The following is a 20,071-nucleotide window of genomic DNA, read 5'->3' as shown; positions in this document are numbered from 1 at the left end:
TGAGAATTGAAGCAAGCGGCCAGGCCCCCCTGTCCTTCCCAAACACGAGCGAGACCAGTTCCGTCACACCTCTTTATTATTAGCTGCCTCAAAGCTGGCACCTCCAACAGCAAAGAGCACTTTCCATTTTTCAGCATCACAACCAAAATCAGCTCTTGGAGGGTGTGTGTGTGTGGCTCCTTCTGCCCACCGAACCCCAAGACCTGCCGTGCAACCCACAGGTTCTGACCATGATCATCACAGCCCCCCCCTTTAGACTCAGCTGGGGGGGTAAGGCTGCACCTCTGCCTTGTCTAGGCAAACCTATGAAATAGTCTGGGAAAAGCAAAGGGGTACATCACCCCCACCAGCGTATCCTCTCCCATATTTGGGGACCGGGTGCTGCCATGAAGCTGCCAAGCCAGGCACAGCCTAGCCCTCCTTCCCTGGTTGACCTTTCGGGGCAGAGGGGAAATGTCTCCCCCATTGTGGAGGGTCCCCACCCTTGCTTTGGCAGAGGCTTATCCCTTGACTGGTCCTCTGCATTGAGGCTCCTCCAAGGCACTGCCTACATATGAAAAGGGGCGGCTCAGCCCAGAATTCTGAATAGTTCCTGGGGTGCATTTTTGAGATGATGGCCAGAGAGGAACTCCCTGGGACAACACTGGTCAGGGAGGCTCCCTCCAACCATTCCTGAGAGGTCGGCTGCCTTTCCACAAAACGGGACCCAGAAAATGCTCCACGCAGAAATGGGGCTTTCCCCCCGAGACAGAGGCCCGACACACCCACTTCCCCCTTCGGATGGCCACCTTCGCCTGCACAGAGGAAACCGGCAGAAAGAGCTGGTTGTTTTAGGAGGGGAGGTTGCCACCAGAGTTATCGCCTAAAAGGAAAAGGGCTACAGGTGACCGGATTTTGGAAGACAGGATGCTTTGTCAGAGTTTGGGAAAGTGCCTTTAAAAAAAAAGACCACTCTCACCCCCCACTTCCAATCTCAGTGCCTCCATCCTGCCCTCCAGGCAAGCTTTCCATAATTTCGTACCTAAGAGGAGGAGTGGGTCGGCAGAAGCAAAACACTTATGCCAGACCAAAGGAGGAAAAAAACCTGCAACCGTCCGTCCGCCAGGCCGCCGGGCTCTCCCTCCGCAACTGGGCAAAGCCTATCTCGTATTGCCACCCGGCCCCCGTCCTCCCCGAGGCAAGAGGGAAACGAACCGTGCGCCAGCTCTGCCCCACTGCTACGGGAGGGACGGATTGTGGAAAGGATGAGTCCTCGTGGCACATGGGACACAGAACCAGGGTCCGTCTCACCAGCTGGGGAAAATCCACTTTTCCTCGTATATGGCCAAACAAAATGATTTGACTGATGGAAGGGAGGGAGGGGAAGATGGGGCAGGGGAGAAATCTCGAAAAAAACCACCTCTGGCTTCCTGGCCTACCTGCTAAGACCCAAGTGCGGTGCCTTTAGGATTACATAACACAACACAGTTGTCCAAGGTCAAAATGCCCTCTGGCCAGATAACTCTGTGATCTGTAAATAATCAGAAATGCCTGAGTCTGACTTTGTACAGAAGGGGGAAAAAACAACAGCACACACAATAATTTTGCTTGCCACAGAAGGTACAAAACAGCACCAGAGATGCGGGGCCATCTTGGGAGGGAGAGAACAGGAGGCAACCTGCCTTCTCCCCCCCCCCTTGCAAAAGAACTCGCCTCCAGTCACCCCTGCAAAATGTAGAGCCAGACAAGGGGCTTTGAGGCCACGGTGGGATGCAGAGGTGGGGGGGGGGGGCTGCCACCTGCCCCACAGGGTCAGGTTCACTCTCGCACGTCTCCACAACATGGGGAAGGCCCCTCTAACAGGGCCAGATTCTGATCTCTGTGAGTGCCCTACGTTTTGACCCATGGCATGGGGCAAAACAATCCCTCTCTGCTGGAGGAGATCCCAGGTCAGGGGGAGGGACCCTGCTGGGGTGCAAAACCCGGATCCCTTGAGGGCCCCCAGAAGGGAACAGCACCCAGTCTTTTTTTCCTGGAGGGCCAACAAGCCACCCAGATCCACTCTGGAGAGCCACAACACGCCCCGGGGGTCACGGCATGCATAGCTGTAATCCACCCACCTTCTCTGCTCTAGGGTCACTGTAGGCACTAAAGGCAGCTGAAACCCCACTGTCAAATCCTGCCCTTCCCAATTTCCCTCTGGGTTCCAAAACTCCCCGCCTGCCAGAGCCTCTACCCCTCAGCCAGCTGGCTGTTCCTTTCCCAGGCTTCTCTTTAGGGTGGCTGGGGGCTACCCCTGGTCCGAGCGCAACCCAGCCCACAACAGAGCGTCGCGGAAGGCAAGCAGGACGACTGAAAGACGAGAGCGAGGTCCTGTTTAGTTTGAAACAACGTTCGGCCTCCCAACGGCCGTCCCGCCCCTCCTTTGGGGACAGCCTGGAGGGCACCACAGTCTGCATCAGCCAAACCAAATCCCCGCCCCACCCCAAACACTTCCCCCCCACGAATGCGACCGGGGTTTCCAAAGGCTCAGAAAAAAGTGTCCACCGAGAGAGCCCCTTTCCTCACGCCACAGAAGAGGTCCTTTCTTCCAGGGTGGCACGCCTTGCCCCCTCCTCCTTCCCTGCAGCGTCCCGTCCCCCCGGGGAGGAGGGGCACGCAGAGAACCTGTCGCCCCCCCCCCTCCGCCACGCTGCCAAGAGGCCAGGGGTGCTGCTCCGCGCTCCGACATCCAGCCCAGACAAGGAAGGCTTAGAGGCCCGTGAGGTCGACAATGGCTTTAATGAAGATGGTGTCGTCCTGCACGTAGGAGTTCTTGGACTCCATCTTGGCAATGGGGCAGAACAGCGGGCAGCCGCTGGCAATGTTCATGTCGCCGACCGGCCGCTGGAAGGACGAGGAGGTGACGTCCGGCCGGAAGGCGTCGATGACGTGCTCCCGGTTGTTTTGGTCTAGCAACATCAGCGTGACCTGGAGGAGGAGGAGGAGGACGGGAGGAGAAGACGGGAACACAAATGAAAGGCCCAGAAAGGGACAAGACCCTTGGGGGGGGGTTGCACTCTGAACTCTCAGCGGGCAGCACGCGGGAGATGCATTAAGTGGGCAACGAAGGAGACAGGCTGGCTGGTTCTCCTCTTCTCCATTAAAGGAAAAAATAAATAAATAAAAAGCAGCTTCTGGATCTCTCTCTCTCTCTCTCACTCACTCACACACACACACAGCTTCCCGGCATACACCTACATACAACGTGCTTGCCCCACCTTCTGGTTGAACGGCCACCGCAGGAGGGCATCATTGGGTCCTCTCATCACCACGAAGAAGAGGGAGAGGTGGGTGCCACGCCCGGTGCCGTCCCCGTTGAGGTAGATCCGGAGGCACATCTTGTAGCCGTATTTGCTGGTGTAGAAGGCTGCGGGGGGGGGGAGCCAGAAACGCAGCATCACAACGGGGAGGAAGAAAAACCGGCCTCCAGAGGGAACGCCTCTGGCTTAGGCATTTCTCTCCTATGGAGCGGCCCCTGCCGGACCGACACCAGGCCGGGGCTGGTTGTGTGGCCCCCTCCCCCCCAGCACTGACAAACTGAGCACTTGGTGGCCCCAGAAAGCCCCCCCCTCCATCTTCAGTTGGGCTCTCCCCCCCCCCCGGCTCTCTGGCAGCTGCTCGTGTCCCACCTCCCTCTCCACTCCAGAGACCTCTTACAAGCCGGAGTGCCGGGCAATGGCCGCGGGACCCGGGTTAGGCCTAGAAATGGAGCACAGACCCCCCCCTCCTGCCTCCCAGCACCACACGCACACCCCCAGGGGACGGTCTCCCACCGAAGTGCAAAGGCCATTTGTGGAAGACTACCTGGGGAGAAGATGGCAGGCGAGCGGCCGGCAATGGCCTCTTGGCGCTTCCGGGCAAAGTCCATGATCTTCCAGATGAAGACTCCGTCGTAAGAGGCGGCCTCCATCTCCTGGATCGTGTGCTCCATCTCGGCAAGGGCCAGGTCCTTCAGCGCAATGCTCCTTTCTAGCTGCCGGACCTGGGCCGTGCCAAGGGGGGGGGGGGGGGAAGAAAAGACCACAACTCAATTCACCACTGGCTCTCTCAAGGCACGCCCCCACCGAGCATCCCCCACCCCTCCAACCCCACCTGGATGGCATGGCTGGCTTGAAAAACAGGGCATTCCAGAAATCACGCACCCAAGCTGACTCCACCTTCCCCCCCCTCCGGTTCCACCATCATCTTAGCTCCTAACTCTGCACCAGGAAATTCCTGCACCAGGAAATGGTTTGGGTTCTGTGACCACCGCCATGCCATACCTGCAGGACGGGAAATGCTATGCAGCAGAGTAACCCCCCCCAAAAAAAACACAGCCCCCCCCCCCCCGATGCTCACCTTACTGCTGAGGGCCTCTATCTTCTCCTGATCCAGCTGATGCTGGCGGCTGTAGGCCTCAGCTGTGAGAGAGACCCTCTCCACCTCCCGGTTCAGCACGCAGACGATGTTCTCGAAAGTGAGGGTCTTCCTCTCCAGGGCTTCGCACCTCCCCAAGAGTTCGAGGGAGTCCGAAGACTCCAAGCCCGAGAGCAAGGGGTCGCCCCCCAGCAGAGCCGGGCCGGCGGACTCCAGGGACGGGAGGCCCGGCAGGGGCGGCAGCTTGTGGGTCTCGGAGCCCAGGCTGAGCACAAAACTCAGCAGCATGTAGAGGTGCTCCGCCAGGCACGCGCTCTCGTGTTCAGGGAGCTTCTCGTTTTCCGCCTGCGGAGAAAGGAAAAAAACGGATATCGTCACTCTTTCCAGCATTGAGGGGAACAAGCCAGCTCTGTTCAACTGGGGGGGCAGGCAGGAGGGGCTTATGTTTCATTCTTTGAAATGATGGGAGGGTGTAGAACAGAGGCGCCCCCGTCAGATCAAGCGGAACGGCTCATGGCAGAGCCATCTGCCCCCACCAGACTCCTGCCCATCCTCAGTCTCTCTCTCGGGAGCACCGGTTCCGACAGGGACCTCCTTACACACCAACCACCCCTCTTTGGGACACAGACCTTTGCAAGGAAAACAAAAAGACACACACACACACACATGCCCCACACTTACCACCTCAGCGCAGCCGACCGGCTGGAACCTGCAGGGCGCTTTACATTTGCTGCAGCTTTTGACGTGGTCCGGGAACTGCGAAGGAGCCGAGAAACGGCCTCGTTATCAAAACACACTCGCTTGCTATTTGTGTGCCTTGCGAAGATGACTATTATTTCGATTTTGTGCCCTGCCTTTCTCCATAAGGGCTCAGAGCAGTGAACTAATCTAACCCTTGGGGGCAAAACAAAGTTTAAATCCCTATTTTTTTTCCCCCCTGCATATCCTGTATGTCAGAAATTGCCAATGCCTGAAGAAAGACCATCGGAGCGATGAACCACACACCCGATCCGCCTGCCACGAACCCTTACCTTTTCTCTCGGGATCTTCTTCCTCCCACAGCCCTCGCAGGTGAGGGGGAATTTGGGGCACACCGCATCATGGGCCTGCCAAAAGAGAACACAGCCAAAAAAGAACAAGTCTTGTGGATCTTCCCAGTCCAGCGGCTTTTATGCTGCCGCAAAGGTTCTCACCAGAGCGCTACTTGTCAAGTCCCTTCTAGGAAACAGGATGGGGCAACACGCCGTCAGCACCAAGGAGGAAGGGATCCGCTCACAAAGCAAACACCCCTGAGTCTCCACAGAGTTCAGGTCCTGCCCTCGAGCCCACCCTCTCTCATTTTGCTCAACAGGAATAGAGGCTGTACGACATTCGGAGCCACCAGACCGTGCTAAATCCGAACCATGGATGCTGGATGTTTTACTAGGCACATTCCCCACTCTGTGAGACTAACAGATTGTTAAACTATAAAGGGCAGGAGGCAAGCTTTCAGATCACACAGGAGCTTTCCGCACACACTGGATGCCAAGAATCCTCATGATTCTGCCTCTCCTAGATCTACCCTGGCATACCCCCATAGAAGCCCGGCGCTCTTTCTGTCACAGACCTGCGTTTTTCTGTTTAAGATCAACATAGAATTTTTTTTAAAAAATAAAACATCCAAACTAGCTTCTCCATTTGTCTGTACACGGTGGCTACTGGAGATCAGGCAGAGAAAGAGGACCGCATCAGGTGTAGGTTGAGCCTCCCACCTCCAAATACTCAATACTTCACCACACAGGAAAACCCAGTTGGCCCGCAGGATCCAAGCTGATAAAACAAGCCCGGCTCGACTCCATTGGGTTTAATGACATTAACTAGCTTCGGCATTCACAAACTGAAAGCCTAGGGAATTACAAATCAGACAATAGGTTCTGGCATTGTATAATCCATAATATATATATTTTTAAAAAATCTCACATTTTAAAAACAAGAAGAAGAGGAAGGAACAAAGAGCCACCAGCCTCCGCTTTCCATCCTGCCCACTTGGTGTGGGGAATCAGCTGCTTTGTGCTCCAGTAAAAAGCAAGCTTGAACCTGGCAGATAGTGGAAGCAGAGGTGCAGTGGAACCACTATTCGCTTATGCCCACGGGGAAAGTAACTTCCCCTAGGACCACATCGGAGGGCAGCCCTGGCATTCACCTGGCGTTCACCTGGCGGCTGATTATCCCCACGAATCCTCTTGTCTGGGACAGAGAAACAAGATTCCCTCCCTCCCTCCTACCTAGAACAGATACATCTAAACTAGCTTAAAATACAGCAGTGAAACAGTGACTGAAGGTGAAGCCCCTAATACAGTATTTTATATGCCTGGAAGAATAAAGAAGATTCGACATAGCGCCCCAAAAAGCTAATACGGGGGGTGGTGGTGGTGGTAAGCCTCTCGGTTTGGGGGAAAAGCTTGAGTTAGTACAGTAGTTTCTATGGACGGAAAAGAGCAGATACGGATTAAATGGTTTTCAATGCATTCCTATGGGAAATGCAGATTCAACATAAGAACTTTTCAACTTGAGAACCACCTTCCAATACGGATTAAGTTCTTAAGTAGAGACCCCACTGTACTCTAGAAGAACTGGGCTGGAAAGGTATGGGGGGCACTGCTGGCCACTCCAGATTCAGGCACCTCCGGCTAGCCTGCGTGCCACCTGGAGAAATCAGCTCTAGCTGCGGGCCCTGTGATTCCTTGCCGCCTCTATCCGAGAGAGAAGGTGAAGCCACGGAATGTTCACAAACACTCCCCGGAGGATCATGGCAGGCTGAGGGCCCGTGGGCTGTTCCTTCCTTGGGGATTATCGCATCTTGATCGATAGCCAGAGTTTGGCAAACGGGCTTTCTAGGATGGCAAAATCCCGGCTCCCCCTCCCCAAACCCACACGGCCCCAGACCAAGTGGGGGATTCTTGGGGGGGGGTCCCGTCCAGAGGGGGAGTGATCCTTTTTTTTTCCAAACTCTGGCGACCCCCCCACCTGCTGGGTTTGAGGGCAGGGCGAGGGAGAGGAGGGGAGCGGGCGTCCGTCCGTACCTTAATGTCGGGAAAGTAGAAAAGGAGCTTGCAGTATTTGCAGCTGAGGCTTCTCTCGGGGCACTCCCGCTCGGCATGGTGCTCCTTTTCGCTCAGGCGGACCATGCCCCGGCAGGCCGGGCAGGCCACCAGCATGAACGGGCAGTTCCCCTCGTGGCAGCTCTGTGGCAAAACGAGCAGCACAGCTTTCAGTACAGCCCGGCAAAAGGCAACGGGAAGCGCACGGCAGGCGGGTCCCAACGAGAGGGCCGGCTGGCTCTCTCTCTCTCTCTCTCGCCCTCTGGCCCGGGAGAGTCGCCTGGGGCGACCAGGCACAGCAGCCACGACGTGAAAGGTAAAAAATATATATATATATCCCAACAGCCCGACTCCTCCCCATCGCTACCTAACGGCTGGCAAGCAAGGGGGGGCAGGTCTGGTGGGGGGGGGAGAAAGAAAGGCTGCAAGCCTCCGCAGAGAGACAGGTACAAGGAAAGTAGGGACGGGGGAAAGACACAGGACCCTTTTCTTATGGAGCTGGTTCAGGATGCGACCGCCAGGTACCCCAAAGGGGTTCCAGATATAGGGCTGGCACGCCGGTGGGCCCACAGTGATGGGTTTGGCTCCCTGGGAAGAAAATCCCCCCCCCAGCCCGTCCCATCCTATCTGGGGCTTTGCCCCTGTTTTCAAGTTTTCATGCTTGCTCGCTCGCTGCTTGCTACTGGACTCTGCCCAGTGAGCCTCTTGGTCCCTCAAAGCCATGGAAACGTGGACAGGCTGGCCACGGCTACGGAGGGCTTGAGGCAGGAGTCCTTGCCCAGCCCTGCCTGGAGAGCTGTGGCCTTCCCGTGGGGCCTCCCATCCAAACGGGGGAGAGCGTGTCCCCCCACTTCAACCTGCAGTTGGCAAAAGATGACCAAGACGCCTCTTTCTAGGACCCGGACGGAGAGATGTGCGCTGGGGGCGCCTCGGCTGGGGCTTTCCAACCTCCCACGGGCTTCTCTGAAACTCGCCCCAGCCTCCCCCCCTCCACCTGCTTCAGCTGCCAAGGCAGATACCGAGGGCCGCCTCTCCCTGTGAGCTAAAAACCCATTCATTAAAAACACATACGCACAACCCTGCGCTATTCCAGATGGGGTTGGGCTGCCCTTCCCGTCAGGCCCTCGGCCCAAAAGGAGGCTAAATGCTCAGTGCCTCTCACCGCTTTGCCCGACCCTGATCCATAGACTGATGCCTATGGCGAGGTCTGTTTCTCGGGCATCGGGTTCAGATTCTGCACCACTCCCCCCACATCACGGCTGCGTGCTTGCTCCCAAGCCCCTGACACACACACACACCCTTTCTTAGGATGCCTTTGGATGAAAATTAGCAACCTCTCAACATCCCTCCCCTTTGCCTGCACAACAGCCCTGCAAGGCAGACCACTCTTATCTAGCTTACTCCTCAGTAGCTAAAGAGGAAACCTACTTTTTTTCTGGATTTGTAAAACACATTCCAACCCCATCCAAAGGTTTGGGGGCCGGGAGGCAGCAAAACAACCTGACTTCTTGAGCTGGGGATTCCTTTCGCAACCTGGGGGGGGGTGGACTAGATGGTCTCAGACCCTCCCTTTCCACTCCACTCTCTCACAACCCTGGGCTTTTTTAAAGAAGACACTTTCCAGAACTGAAAGAAGGGGAGTCGGAAAGTCTCTCCCCCCCCCCCCCGGGTGCTTTCCTTTTTCAGAGAGGAACCTTGCTCCGTCTCTTGCTAAAGAGAAAGCAAAACCAGAGGCAAGGATGAAGGAAGCCAGCCAGCCAGCCAGCCATTCCTTGGTGGTCCCAGCCGGAGGCTCAAAGTTCCCCTCCCTCTAGTTCCTGCTCGTATCAGATGACAAGGGGGGGGGGAACAAGCCAGCTGCCCTCGGCTTGCTCCATCGGAAGCAGCGCGCTCCCTCCTACAGAGGCGGCGGGAGGGGGGGCGGCTCTCGGGCTGAATAACCAGCCAGTATTTTAGGTACTTTCCAAGCGAGGCGCTGGCTGCAAAGGGCTTCAGCCAGGGACTTTCCAAACTGGAAGCCCTTGACGCCTTAAGCATGTCATTCATCCCCGGAGGCAGACAGCCTGGCTCAACCCACCACGCAAGCGAGGGCGCTGGAAAGAGTGTGTGTGTGTATATATATACATGCGCGTATACACACACACACACAGAGAGAGAGACCTGTCTTCCTGGCTCCTTTCTGCTTCGCTCTTTTACTTCCAACCCACTGGGTTCTCAAACAGAGGACCCTCTTTTCTCCCGCATCTCAACGGGTGGCCCTACCTTCTTCCTTCCCTGACTTCTTCTCGGACTGTAGCACCCAGACAGGACCCCCTTCTCCCACCCTTTCAGTGGGGAGATTCACTGGAGGGGGGGGCGGACGGGACTTGGGGCTACCGAGCCCTATACATTACCAATAGGGACAGGGAGAAGGACAGCTTGAAGTGACACAGATAACTGGAAGGTCTGCTCATCCAGTCTCACCCATACCACCATGGACTGGGACCAGCGACCACTGGTCAAACTCTTTTAAGAAGAAGCCCTGCAATGCACAGCACATCCTTTCCGCACAGGAAGCTCCCAGCTGGAACCCTCGGCCCATTTCCCATCTTCCCCAGCGGGAAAGGTCCCTGTCCGCAACTCGGCTGGACTGACCCACGTTCTCTCTCTTCAGGCAGCCTCTGGAGCTCCTAAATCACTTGACCCACAAGGGCCTGCCGGGATCTGAACCCGGGACCTTCTAGGCACAAAGGACTGAGGAAGTCAAGCCGTCCCTGCTTCAGTTCCACCCCCACCCCCTGACTTAAGGTCCAGTTCTTTCTAGGCAGATCCTGAAGGGGAGCCCCTAAGACAAAGTGGTGCAATGCTTTGATTTAAAAAAAAAACCACACAAATTTATCCCAAGGAGACATTAGCTTTTGACGCCACAGGAGTCTTCATCTGGAGGGGCATTAGAGAAACGGGAAGGCTGCTCAGGCAGCCCAGAAGTTCCAAAATCCACGGCCAGATGTGCCGGAGAGGTCTCCTGGTTTCAAGCAAGTTCCAGAAAGAAGGCTAAAGATACAGCTCAAGAAGTGGAAGCTCTGAGATTTCACCTCTGGGAGCGTGGATGACAAGTGTCCCTCCCAAACTTGGTAAGGCCGAGGGCTCTACCGGATAAATTCATGCGCACACAGCCTAGCCTGCCTTCTGTTGAGCCACACCGTTCCTTTTTGGTTGTGAATAGACAGCAAAATGCTAAGGACTGGCGCAAGACGGAGGGAAGGGTCTTAACATACAGAATCAAGAGTTCCCTCCGGCGGTTTTAGTTTCGTTAAATTAAATCCTTCGGCCAAATGACAACCTCAGTCACCAAAATGACCATTTGGCCTTTCAGCTAAAGCCAAAGTTAAACCCTGACCACCAAAGTGGAAATCCAGCAGTGTGGGAAAACAAAGCCGAGGAGCGAGCCTGCAACCCATAAGACTCCCTATGATTTTTTTCCCCCTTCCAGAACCTCCCCCCCCCTGATTCCATAAGAAATCACAAGTCTTCACACACACCCAACGTGTTCAACGAATATGTCTGGAGGAAAAAACATCACACGCACAAACCAAAGGCTGAAACACAGTCGTAGTGCTCTTCTCCAATAAGGTATTTCTTAGCACAGTTTTGTGCCTGTAAAGGGAATTCTCTCACAAACAGCAAATATGTCGGGGTCAAGGCCACAGCCAGGACCAGTAACCCTGCTCTTATGACATGCATGCTTGTGATGTTTATAATCCCATTAGGATGAGGACAAGATGCAGAATTAAGTGACTGCTCTTTGCTGTGGAAATGAGGAAGGGGAATTCCAGACCAAGCTAACCCAAATTCCAACGCCAAGAGGAGATAGACCGTACAACCAACATAAATTGTGCAAGCCAAAACATAAGGCACGGATGTAGCTTCCCCATTCTCAGGAGGGCGAGCACCTACGCAGGACACCGAGGGGGAAGCCCCACCACAGCTGACACTTGACAATTCCTTGGGCTCCTGAAATTTCATCAGGAGCTTATCAATGTTATGTTCAGCAGACCCCATATCAAGACGGGCCATAAATGGGCTTGGAAGCGAAGTCAAGACGGTGTTGGCAGGGACTAGAAACTTGCCCAGCACTTGATATTTTGAGGATCACCCCGGCAGACCCACAGCCCCCAGGGAAACACAGCTGGCCTTTGGAACAAGAAGCGGGCTTTTGCCAGCAGGCACACAATAAAAGAATGCCCCCAAACTTTGGATATTCCAGACGAACGAGTACAAAGAAAAACAGGGAAGCACAAACGAAGCCTTCGCCCTTACCTCATATTCTTTTATCGTCCCCTTCCAAGCGCAGCCCTCGTTAATGCAAACGGCCGGGAGACTCTCCACTTCCCGCCGCGCCGCGTTATCTGGGAAAGCCTCAAAGAAGGAACGAAGGAAATATTAGAGAGAGGAGCGTAAAGTAATATTGACACACTAAATCGTTTATCAGGAGCCACTTGGCTAGGCAGAAGGCGACAGACACCGACCTCTTGGGGGGCGGGGAGAGAGCCCTGCAGGGTTGCTCTGAGGATAGTTTGGGGGTGGCGGGGTGGGAGATACTACGGACAAATCCTGGCCTGCATAGTAAAATGGCAAGAACAACAGCGTGTTCATGGGAATGCTTTGAGCCTCTCATTTTGCTCTTATCTTGGGGAAATCGCTGCTTTTGGGGGACTACAAGTCCCAGCCTCCTCCTGCCGGTACCTGAGCATGCTAGGACTTATACAGACAAAAAACGGAACTGCCCTGTCGTCTGGCCTTCTGCCTCTACGTTCCCTTCCTTAGGATTGGCCCTTGCTTACCGAGCCCGTTTCCAAGATCGAAACGCCTTCTTCGTAGATGCCTTCTTGAATGCAGGCGCCGCACTTCTGAGGCCCAGAGCTGTCGAGCGGGAAAAGAAAGAAATTTGGAGGGTGGCCTCGGCCGTTACGACCCGCACGGCTGCTCTCAAATTTTTTAATCCCCATGTTTCTGCCCCTGAGGGATGATAGGTGTTGTAGTCAGGAAAGGAGGACAACTCCAAGCTCTGGAGGTTCCAAAACGTATTCTACTTCTTGCATCCAGCGCGAAAGATAAAGGGACTCCTCAACAGACTTTGAGAGCGGTCATTTTGTGCTATCTTAGATAGAGCAAAGAAAGGATATACAGTGGTGCCTCGCTTGACGATGTTAATTTGTTCCAGCGAAATCGATGTAGAGCAAAAACGTCGTCAAACGAAATAAAAAACCCATTGAAATGCATTAAAAACCGGTTAATGCGTTCCAATGGGCAAAATACCTAATCGTCCAGTGAAGATCCTCCATATGGCGGCCATTTTCGGGTGCCTGTCTTGTGAAAAATGCCTCCTAAAAACAGCGGGGAGCCATTTTGGGCAGCCGGAGGCCATTTTGAAAACCCGACAATCAGCTGTCTTGATCCTTGTAATGCGAATAATCAGTTCCCGAAGCAGGGAACCGATCATCGCAAAGCGAAAAAAAACCCCATTAAAACATCATTTTGCAATTGCAATTGCGATAGCAGAAACATCGTCATGAAGCAGATTCGTCATTATACGGGGTAATCGTTAAGTGGGGCACGACTGTACCTTAGAGCTTTCTTCAGGCAGTAGGAGCAGTAGCGATGACCACACTGGGCTTGAAAGGGTCGCCTGAGGATGTTCCCGCACTCGGAACACAGATACTTCCCCTCCAACTCTGTGCCCAGGATCTCCTTGGGAAACCCGGGTTGGTTCACATCCAGAGAGCCGGGGGGAGTCACGTTTGCTGCGGCCATGTGAACCCCAACATCCGCGGCGGCTTCGCAACCCTGGAAGAAAAGAGCCACACATCAGCGTCCACCCCTCAGCTTCGCTCATTCGTCGGCGTCTTTTCTTTGGCATGGGCTTTGCGCGCCGCTAACACAAAGCGCGTCCTGTGCCGTACATCCAGCCTCCATCTAGCGGCATATTTCGGCAACCAAACTCAAGGTGTACATGCCTGTCCCGTGGTGTTTCAGTCCTCCCTGCAGCTGTTCCAAAATGCCAACAGCTTAGAGGCTTGTCCTTTGCATGGACACGTCCACTTAAAGCTTGCATTAAAATATAATGGTTAATTTTTAAGGTGCCACATATTTTTGTCTTTTTTGCTTTGCTTCTTTGGGTTTTGCCTGATATGCAAATATTTGACACCAGGGGTCTGCTGGCGATGGCCCAAAAGGTGAGCTAGTCCCCATCGTAAGAATGTATGAAAGGAAATAAAGACCAAAGACCTTCTACGGGAGCCCCTTACCTCTCTAGCCAATATTCTTTAAAACAATGCAAGTTCAAGCAGACCAACGGGAAGTTGAGGTTCGGGGCTGAGCCAGGTTAAAGCCCGGGTTATGTTCCTCTCCTGGCTAGGAATTCAACACCTCTTGCAGGAAGAAATATGATTTAGTCCAGGCCATAGGCTCTCTTCTCTCCCTGGTGTAATTCATGCTGCAGGGCAAGCCAACATGTATTTTTTTTTTCTGTACTAGCCTCCCCACGCATTTGATGCAGGAGGTCCTTGCCACCTATTCAAAGGTCATTTCTGACTCCTTGTGGCTGACAGGAGAAGCAAGATAATGGAAGGAAACTGGATTTTTGGCAGGACCTGTTAGGGGAGAATTCTGTGTAACTCTGACGTTTACACACTAATTATCCCATTAAAACTTTGCCCAGTTACTCCAATGCAGAGGAAAGAAACAGGATCAATTTACATTGCAACATAGCAATGCAATGCTCAGGGGAAAAGTTCTCAGAGCCTAGCTGTGCTTGAAAGAGAAACTCAAGTTTATCCTGATTATTTTTAAATATTCAAAATACATTGGATATTGCTAGCTAGATTATGAAATGCCATTGCTAGTCCGTGCTCTACTTGAACAACAATCTTGTGCAATGATGATCCATGATAATTTCCATGCCAATGACTTCTCCACTTTTGACTGGGATACAAGATAGGCTTCAATCATGATGGAATTGCTTCGAAACTGGCTGGATGTACAAACAGACTAAGTATGATACCCTTTACTGTATCACAGTACTGTATGTCATAGCAGCAATTTAAGAATCGGCATTCTGGGTTTACGCTAAGGCCTTGGTTCAAGACACTGCGTGCAGCAGATGCCGGCAAACGTCTGCCTCAACACACACCACCAACTGTTAAAAAGGGAGGTATACAAAACTCTACATCACAAAGTTACTTGTATACTGCATAAAAGGAGGGTGGCCAGACCAATGAACGAGAATTATGAAAGTACTTGAAGGGTTTTCCTCCAAAATCATTTTCAAGACCACTTCTGCCAGTTGCACCTGCAGTCCCTAGGCTTTGCTGGATCACACCCACCCTCCGCAGCAAAGAGAGAAAAGCCCAAATTTCCCCTTGAAGGCACACTTGTCGCTAACCCAGTTTCGTGACATACAGGTACCAAACCAGCTCTAATTAGCAAGAACTACCAATCAAAGCAATTAAGGTTCCCAACAAATCGTGACTAACTTGTTCCCTTTAGTTTCAATGGAAGTGACACATGGGGCAAGCATCTGGAACAAAGGAACTTTTTTTAAAAAAAAAACCCTGTGCTGTGAGATTTATATAGTGCAATCGATTTCCTGTTTGCCACGACCTTCCAGTTCGAATTTGTAACCCCCCCTGCAAAATAATAATAATAATAATAATAATAATAATAATAATAAAAATAAAATAATAATAATAATAATAATGATAATAATGATAATAATAATGATAATGATAATAATAATAATAATAATAATAAAAGCCAGTAGCAATCACTAATTGACTGAGATCTGCCTTGCTCTCCTCCCCTGCCATTTGTATCCCTATTTACCCAAGGTCTAAAATGCACCTAACCTTATAAATATAGGCATCCCCGATTTTGCACGGATCCCACAAGCCAGCAGGGGCGAAAGCTGGAAAAGTTCCTTTGGAACTCACACACACTGCCCCAAAAGGGTGTGTGTGTGGATTCTGGGCACTGTAGTCCCTTCTCCAAAGGCAATGATCTGAGCTGCACATGAAAAGAATGGGTGAAAGCCCCCAAATCCGGGGAAACCCCCCCTTCACCTCAACCCACCCTTCCCCCACCCTCATGTATTTCGGACCCAGGTGTTTTTTTTTGGGGGGGGGGTTCCGTGGGAGGGAAAGTTTGCCCCCTCCCCCGCCGACCTTGGGGAGAGAGGACTTCCCCTTTGAGCCTAAAACGAAGCCCATCCTTCGGGGCTTCTGCTGCCCGAGGGGGGGCTCCTCTCTGGGACCCCCCCTTTCCCCAGTTCCCAGACTGGGAGGGAATTTGGGGTCCCCTCCCCCCCACCCTTCTGCCCCCCAAAGTGGGGGGGCTCTATGGGAAATGGTCTTCCTATGGCTGCCCACCCTCCCCTCCGGTGGGGGGGCTCCTCTTTCTCCCCCCCCGCGTTTGCCCGCCATAGAGGCGACCCCCCCCCCCCACTCACCGGTCGGCCGCCCTCCCCAGCTCAGACCGGAAGTGCCCGCCTCGGCCAGTTCCGCCTCCGCCGCTCTTTCCCCTGCCTAGTTTCGCCCGGAAGCCCCGCCCACAGGGCGGGCCGGCAGCCTTGATTCGGCACCGCCCCCTGGCCATCAATGAAAGCCGCTTAGCCCCGCCTATTTCCCCGCCTTTTCCCTCGCTGCTCAGCCGGCCTTGGGCAGACCACGCCCCTCTGGGGACAACCAATAGGAGCGGGGATCCGCGGATAGGGGCGTGGCCTGGAAGGCCCTTGGCGGCACGTGGTGGCGGGGACACGAGGGTGCGTGTTCACGTCTCGTGTGAATGGGCACGGACAGCTTTTTTTTTTTCTTTCCCGTGACTACATCTCTCAGAATATCTCGACCAGCCGCGGGGGATTATGGAACTTGCAGTGTAGAAAAAAAAATAACGTGTCCAAATTTATGCCATACATCTCTACAAATAAGCACACTTAAGATCTCCGTTCACGTGCCTGTAGATGCAAACATGCCCGTGAATGCACGTATAATGGAGGCTCTCTAGTGGTTTACTGAGCATACATTTATATACGGTACATATGTATCAACGACTACAGAGGTGTTTGGAGTGACATCGAACGCTAACCAGGAATTTTTAAATAGTTATTATTTATTTCTCTTTATTTAAAATCTTTTTATCCTGCCTTTCTCTTTAAAAAAGGATCTAAGGTGGCTTAAAAGTATGTAGATTAAAAAATGAAAGATTTTGTGCCTCTGTCACTTCTGATAAGATTTATTATGGCAGGAGGTAGCAAGGGCTAATATGTTGAAATAAAGGGCAGCCGTGTGGTCAAAATAAAAAATATAAATGCTAGAATAGGCAAAACCATGACAGACCACTAAAAACCATCATACAATAATACACAATACAAACATTCCTTTAACAGGCTTGTACCATCAAAGCTCATGGCAAGATGGATTTTGCCAGGAAGGTTACTCTCACATGTAAAGTCCAAAAGTTCTTGGTAATATATATTTTGCCCAGGCAGATTTTTCTTAGATGTAAATCGGGAGAGGTGCCAGAAACGTCACCTGTGTGTGTGTGACTGGTATCACACATGTTGTGGGTGACCTGTAAACAAAACTAATACTGGCAAGAACAAAAAAGACTGATTTAACCACAATTTTTCCTAGAAAAGGATCGCCACTCATGCCCCAGACATCCTAGCATTTGTTTAAGCCACTTCACACACATACACATGACTTTTGGGGGGAAACAATCCCTTTAGAAATACAGTATAATTCTTGCACGCTTTTAAGCAATAAAACCGATGTGTTAGACCAGGTTTGCTCAATGTTCCCTTGAAAACAAAGGCACAGTTCCAGAACTGAGCAAATGGTTTCAGTTACGAGCAAAGATATTTCCAAGTTTTTGCAACAACCTTTTTCCTATTTCTGGGCACTTTACTGATTATGTCAAACTTTTGAATATTTCTATACTGCTAGCACCTCCCTCAGCGGTTCACAAGGTACATCCTAAAACCCTTCCATGTTGAAATAATTGCAAGATCAATGCAAACACACTTCTAAAAATTGAAAAGCTTGAGACTGAAACCCCATGACTTCAGCATTTGAGGCTTCAGCCGACCCCTGCCATGTTCGGCCCCAACATCTGATGCTCAGATATACTGTCTCTAAACATGGAAGCTCCCATTTCTCTGCCTTGCATAATATCTAGTATTAAAGCCATTCTCTGGGGACTTCATTCATCATGTAAAACAAACAAATAAACAAAAAAAAAAGACTTTTGAGGAAACAAGCTGTCTGTCCACCAAAGCTATAATAAATCTGATCACATTCTTTGATTAGAATGGTAATGGGGGCAAAAAAAGGGGGGGGTTCTCAGTACTGACCTGGTCCATGATGCAGGATGGAAGGGAGGAAAGCTGTAGCATCCTTCGCTCGGTTTAAAGATCCATGCACACCCCAGGACAAAAGGATTTGCTTCCAAGCTTTTCAGCTCATAAACAAAACTGAAGCGCCAGCCAGCGGAGAAGGGAACCAGCTGGGGGGTCCGGTTTCAGGATCACTTCCTAGACTCAAGGAGTGAACATGTTAATAGCAGGTTTGGAGAAAGCTCTTCAGCTCACAGAGAAGCCCTCACACAAGGAGGGGCTTTTCCAGTTGCAATTTAAATTCTTTGCAACTGGCAAAGATTCAGAGACTCTTAGAACAAGAGGTCCCTGAAGGGGCAGGATCTTTCCTTGCTCACGGCTGCCGCACAGCTCGTGACACAAAAGTCTTGGAACAGGACATAAATATATCATATATAGAGCAAATACCCAGCCCACGACAAGGTGCGATACCCTCCCAGCAACCCTCCAAAATAAGTTATCTACTATTTCTTGCCTCTGATGGGAATATGAGCCAAGAGCTGGTTTGTCCCAAGCCATTGAGAGGTTCCTGGCTTTGTCGTCGTGGGCATAAACAGAAGCGCAGGGCAGGCGAGACTGAGAGCGATCCATCCACATCTTAAATAGGTTCACTAGACTTGGGGCAGGTTCCCCAAAAGGGTGCCCATCTTGGCAAGACAGTGGGGAGACTCAGAGCAGAATGAGATGATCCAAACTCTGAAATGACACCCAGTGGAAGTCCCTCTTCAGATGAAGTCAGGTGCTTTAAGGTTCCCCAACATTAAAAAAAATAATGATTAAACTCTGCAAAGAAAACAAACTAATAAGAAAGTTGCCAACCACCCCACCTTCCTGCAGCATTTTGTATGTGCTGGATTTTAGGGGTGCATTCAGACATGCAACCCCCGCACAATCATGCTGGTTCGGCCACCTCGAGCCTCTTCTGTCTTATTCTGACATTCCTTGTGTAGACAGGTACGCAGTCAGGATGTAATTCTCATCGTTTGTGTTGAAGCCGCGGATCTGAATATAATAAAGCTGCAGATAAACACACCAAAGTGACAGCAAGACCAAACCCTTCTTATATTTATCTGCATCTGTTGTAATACGTGGAGCCCAGCAGGTTCAAAGTGGCGTGACACTGAAAACAAGGCTACCATCTGCCGGCCAGCAGTGAGAATTGCTAACTCCCTTCAGAATCAGCGAACAGAATCACTCATGCAATCATAATGAATACTGTAATACCTTTATATAAACTATTATTCAATACGCCATGTGCACTTTTCTTCCTTATACTAGTTGGTTAAACAAAGCACCATTCTAACCCAATTGCATCCCATTGAATTTTACTAGAGCAACCTTACTGTACAGTGGTGCCTCGCTAGACGATGGTAATCCGTTCCACTGAAATCACTGTTTAGCGAAATCATTGTCTAGCGAAAAGCATTTCCCCATCGGAATGCATTGAAACTGTTTAATATGTTCCAATGGGGAAGAATCATCGTTGTCTGGTGAAGATTGGCCATAGGAAAGCCGCTTTGCGAACCGCCGATCAGCTGTTTAAATCGCTGTCTTGCGAAGCTTAGGTCCCAAAAACACCTGTTTTGCGAGCACAGAGGGAGCTGTCAAAATTGTCGTCTAGCGAAAATCGGTTTGTAAAGCAGGGACCAAACATTGTCCAGCGAAATTCCCCCATAGGAATCGCTGTTTAACAAATCGCTATAGTGACCGCAAAAAGCCAATGTCTAGCGAAAAAACTGTCATGCGGGGTAACTGTCTAGCGAAGCACCACTGTATTTAATGGATGTTACTTCCAGGTAATGAACGTGCCTCGTTAAATTTGTCAAGACTGCATTATTCAAAATCCATATCTGTTAGTATCATAAAATATAAACGGAATTTGAGACAGGCTGTAAATCGAGTATTTGTAAAATAAAAGGCAGTTTCTGGGACTGCCTCTTCAGATAAGGTTTCAACCCTTCAGACTAAAAATCTGGTGTAATCCAAAACTATGCGGTGTCTTTCAGGTATCATGAAAAAGATACTAGTTAATGCTAGTTATTCTTACCTGAGCCATGACTGGACCTGAACACATTCAGTTACAAAATCAACTATCTCCAAGTAACTTGTAAGCTATCAGAATCTACACCTCCCTGATCCATCTTAAAAATTTAAAAGCAAAACATGTTAAGATATTTTCTCTCAATTCTGCACCCAGTTCCTTAAA

General features: G+C 51.4%; 1 protein-coding gene across 5 annotated transcripts; it reads right to left on the bottom strand.

Moving 5' to 3' along the window:
* Positions 1-58: 58 nt before the first annotated feature.
* Positions 59-19,535, bottom strand: TRAF2 (TNF receptor associated factor 2). 5 transcript variants are annotated; one of them, XM_072984947.2, is made up of 11 exons: positions 17,845-19,535; positions 13,063-13,283; positions 12,281-12,359; positions 11,757-11,855; positions 7,440-7,601; positions 5,409-5,483; positions 5,059-5,133; positions 4,360-4,722; positions 3,826-4,003; positions 3,240-3,388; positions 59-2,949 (listed from the first exon to the last, which is right to left on the bottom strand). In XM_072984947.2, the coding sequence occupies exons 1-11, from the start codon at positions 17,884-17,886 to the stop codon at positions 2,731-2,733; spliced, it is 1,662 nt and encodes a 553-aa protein (XP_072841048.1). In that variant the 5' UTR covers positions 17,887-19,535; the 3' UTR covers positions 59-2,730. The 5 variants fall into 5 exon arrangements, with proteins under 5 accessions (XP_072841048.1, XP_072841049.1, XP_078238773.1 ...); XM_072984948.2 differs by lacking the exon at positions 17,845-19,535 and adding an exon at positions 15,943-16,075; XM_078382647.1 differs by lacking the exon at positions 17,845-19,535 and adding an exon at positions 13,745-15,127.
* Positions 19,536-20,071: the final 536 nt, after the last annotated feature.

This window comes from Pogona vitticeps, chromosome ZW-PAR, assembly GCF_051106095.1.
Source record: "Pogona vitticeps strain Pit_001003342236 chromosome ZW-PAR, PviZW2.1, whole genome shotgun sequence".
NCBI classification, from domain to species: domain Eukaryota; kingdom Metazoa; phylum Chordata; class Lepidosauria; order Squamata; family Agamidae; genus Pogona; species Pogona vitticeps.
Note: the sequence above shows the minus strand (reverse complement) of the source record. Positions and strands in the feature narration are given on the sequence as shown.

Bases quoted from the DNA above. Each gene is read 5' to 3' on its own strand.
- TRAF2 (XM_072984947.2), bottom strand. From the start codon at position 17,886: ATGCTACAGCTTTCCTCCCTTCCATCCTGCATCATGGACCAG. The intron at 12,360-13,062 runs GTACAGTCGTGC...CCCGCTCGACAG, and splicing joins TGCCTGAAGAAAGCTCTAAG to CTCTGGGCCTCAGAAGTGCG. The intron at 3,389-3,825 runs GTAGTCTTCCAC...CCCCCCCCGCAG, and splicing joins GCCTGCCATCTTCTCCCCAG to CCTTCTACACCAGCAAATAC.